The sequence below is a fragment of the Phytophthora cinnamomi genome (assembly GCF_018691715.1).
Source record: "Phytophthora cinnamomi strain GKB4 chromosome Unknown Contig6, whole genome shotgun sequence".
NCBI classification, from domain to species: domain Eukaryota; phylum Oomycota; class Peronosporomycetes; order Peronosporales; family Peronosporaceae; genus Phytophthora; species Phytophthora cinnamomi.
This window is the reverse complement of record NW_027150939.1, coordinates 842,388-845,022: the sequence shown is the minus strand read 5'-3', so window position 1 is coordinate 845,022 and position 2,635 is coordinate 842,388. Positions and strand designations below refer to the sequence as shown.

Here is a 2,635-nt window from a genome sequence, read left to right as displayed (position 1 = left end):
CAGAGTTGAGCACACCGGCATTTGACAAGGGAAAACGAATCCCCCCGTGAACGCTGAGCGCTTTAGCTGGTGTTGACAAGGATATGGTGTTTATGCCCCTAAACATCAATGGCAGTCATTGGGCATGCCTAGTGGTTGATCGATCGAAGGAGATAATCTACTGCTACGATAGTTTTATTAACAAGCGAGCGAACCAGAATCTGCTCGCAATGCCGGCTGATGAACTTTCGAAGAAGAGCCTACCCAGGCCGTACAAGGTAACCCCAGTTCACAGTCCCGTGCAGAAAGACAGTAACAACTGCGGGCTGTTCATTCTTTTGTTTTTCTGGCGCCGCTTGGATAAGGAGGCAGGGAACGATTACACTGCACAGGGACTATTACATCGACGTTGGAATATCCGGTAGACTGTGGTGGACTTCAGCGACGAATGCAAAGATACCAACAACACGGGCAAGTGAGAAGTTAAGATCGTTAATACACGTCTATCCATGTTATTGCTGGTTTGACCATGCTATCCATGTCGTACATATTGACCATGTTTCCCCGTGTTTTGCCCACATCTACAATGTATCCATTACTTAAAGCAGGTTTAAGTAATGCACTATCGGAGTTTAGCAGGCTCCGACAAGCCGGCACACCGGCCAGTCTTCAATTTTCATGTTGTACTGCCAACATGTGTTGGTCATGTATCGAGATGGAAAAACATGGACATCATATATTACCATCACCGTATTTTATCCGTAATCTATTTGTGCGTAACATGGTCGAAACCTGGGGAAACATGGCTATTGTCCAGGTTCCGGTTACCTAACCCTATTTGAAAACATGGGCGCTATCCTCTGCCAATCCACAACCACCTCAAGGTGTGGTGAGGTCCGCCGAGTCGCCTGGTCGGCCGTTCCGGGCTTCAGGGGTCAGCGGTGAGCGAGATGGCTCGCTCATCGATCTGACCAACTCCCTGGAGTTCGACCGGGAGTCTGGCCCAGCTTCTCGCATCTCTCCCCCTCGTCCGCCGAGTTCGCATGGCGACACCACTTCGGGCGCCGCCGGCGTTGACCGGTCGAACTCGGCGGAACAAGCGAGCCTAAGCTCCCTTGAGGCGCTGGTGCGGGCCGAGTCGGCTAACCGTCAGGAGGAGAACGCTGCTCTCGCTCGGCTCCTGGCGTTCATCTCGACTCGGCCTCCTCCTGCCATTGACCCGTCGGGGCGACGCGCTCTCCTCTCCGCTTCTTCCCTTGCCGAGGTTACGGATGTTCTTCAGGGCCAGCAGCCTACGCCGAGTTCCTCGAATGACGTGGCTGCTCTCCGAGTCGAGCTGAGCACCGCCGAGTCCGTCAACACCCACTTATCTCGGCGTTTAGACTCACTGGCTGTGGAGAACGCCAAGCTCCGGGACAAGATGGAGGTCGCCGAGCGCGAGCGTGCTCTTTGGGAGCGGGAGGCCAAGAAGCTGGCTCCATTTATGACTTCCCTCCGTAAGTCGCTGGCTGCAAGGGAGGCCTTCCTCACGACCGCCCGCGAGGACCAGTCAAAGAAGGTGGCTGCTGGTTTTGCTCACGCCGAGGCCTTCCGGGCGCAAGTCAGGGAACGCGACGCCGCGATCGCGCGTCTCGTTAACGCCATCTCGGCGCGGGACGCTGAGTACGCCGCCTTGCAAAGGGTGGCGGCCAAGCACTTCGAGCAGCTCACCGAGTCAGCTCGGCTCCTCTCGTCCAGGGACTCTCAGCCTCTCCGTCACGCGCAGGCCACCATCGCCGACCAGCGCCGGGTCATCCTGAACCAGGAGAGGGTCATCGCCCGCCAGGGGTTTCTGCCCATGCACGACCCTCACATGGTTGCAGCTGCTGGTGCCGGTCTGGATGTGCCAAGGCTCAACCCCGCCGACCTGCAGCTGAATGCGCGCTTGTGTAGGGTGTTGGCGGCGAGTTTCCCGGAGGTGGTGGACATCCCTGCTGGAGAGACTCGATCGGTCGAGTTGATCATTCATCCTCGCCAAGATAGGTCGTCAGCGACTCCGCCGACTTCGGTGGTTTCGTCGAGCTCGTCGTTTCTCGGTGTCTCGACTCGTCCATCATCTCCAGTGTGTCCGCCGAGTCCCTCCGCAGCGCCTGCATCTGCATCGGCAGCAGGGTCAGCTCTGTCGACCCGCTCGTCGAGGCTCCGGCGGATCAGCTTCATCGAGCTCGGCTGGACACTTTGACGCCAGCTGAGCGGCTTCACCGACTCGCGAATCCCAAGTCGCCGACTGCTGCGGGGCCCCGGCGGAAAGAGCACGTACCGCCTCCTCAGCCTTATGCCTGTCCCCTTCCTGGCGAGCCTGGATACGAGGAGGCTGTTGCCTTGTTCGACGAAGTTAACCAAGAGCTTGGTCTGCCGAGTGTCTCGTCCTCGAACTCGGCGGACGTCCGGGTCGGCGACCTTGGTGAAGCTGGTTCAGCCAACGACTCGGCTATCGACTTCGACGCGCCGGATCTCGCCGAGCCAGTGGTTCCTCTCGTTCCATACTCGGGTTCTCCATCACCTTCACCGGCGGTTGGTTCCGATGCTGGTACTCCGTCGGCTGGACAGGTGGCTCCACCTGCAACGGCGGCTGCCTCGTCGGCGAGCTCCGCTCCAGTTCCGAGCTCGGCGAATC

The 2,635-nt window shown here is 58.4% G+C and overlaps 1 protein-coding gene across 1 annotated transcript; it reads left to right on the top strand.

Moving 5' to 3' along the window:
* Positions 1–946: 946 nt before the first annotated feature.
* IUM83_07433 (uncharacterized protein) lies at positions 947–2,200 on the top strand (the record flags this gene model as incomplete). Its single annotated transcript, XM_067931728.1, has 1 exon — positions 947–2,200. One exon carries the CDS (start codon positions 947–949, stop codon positions 2,198–2,200), a length of 1,254 nt encoding a protein of 417 aa, XP_067799118.1.
* Between the last annotated feature and the right edge of the window lie 435 nt (positions 2,201–2,635).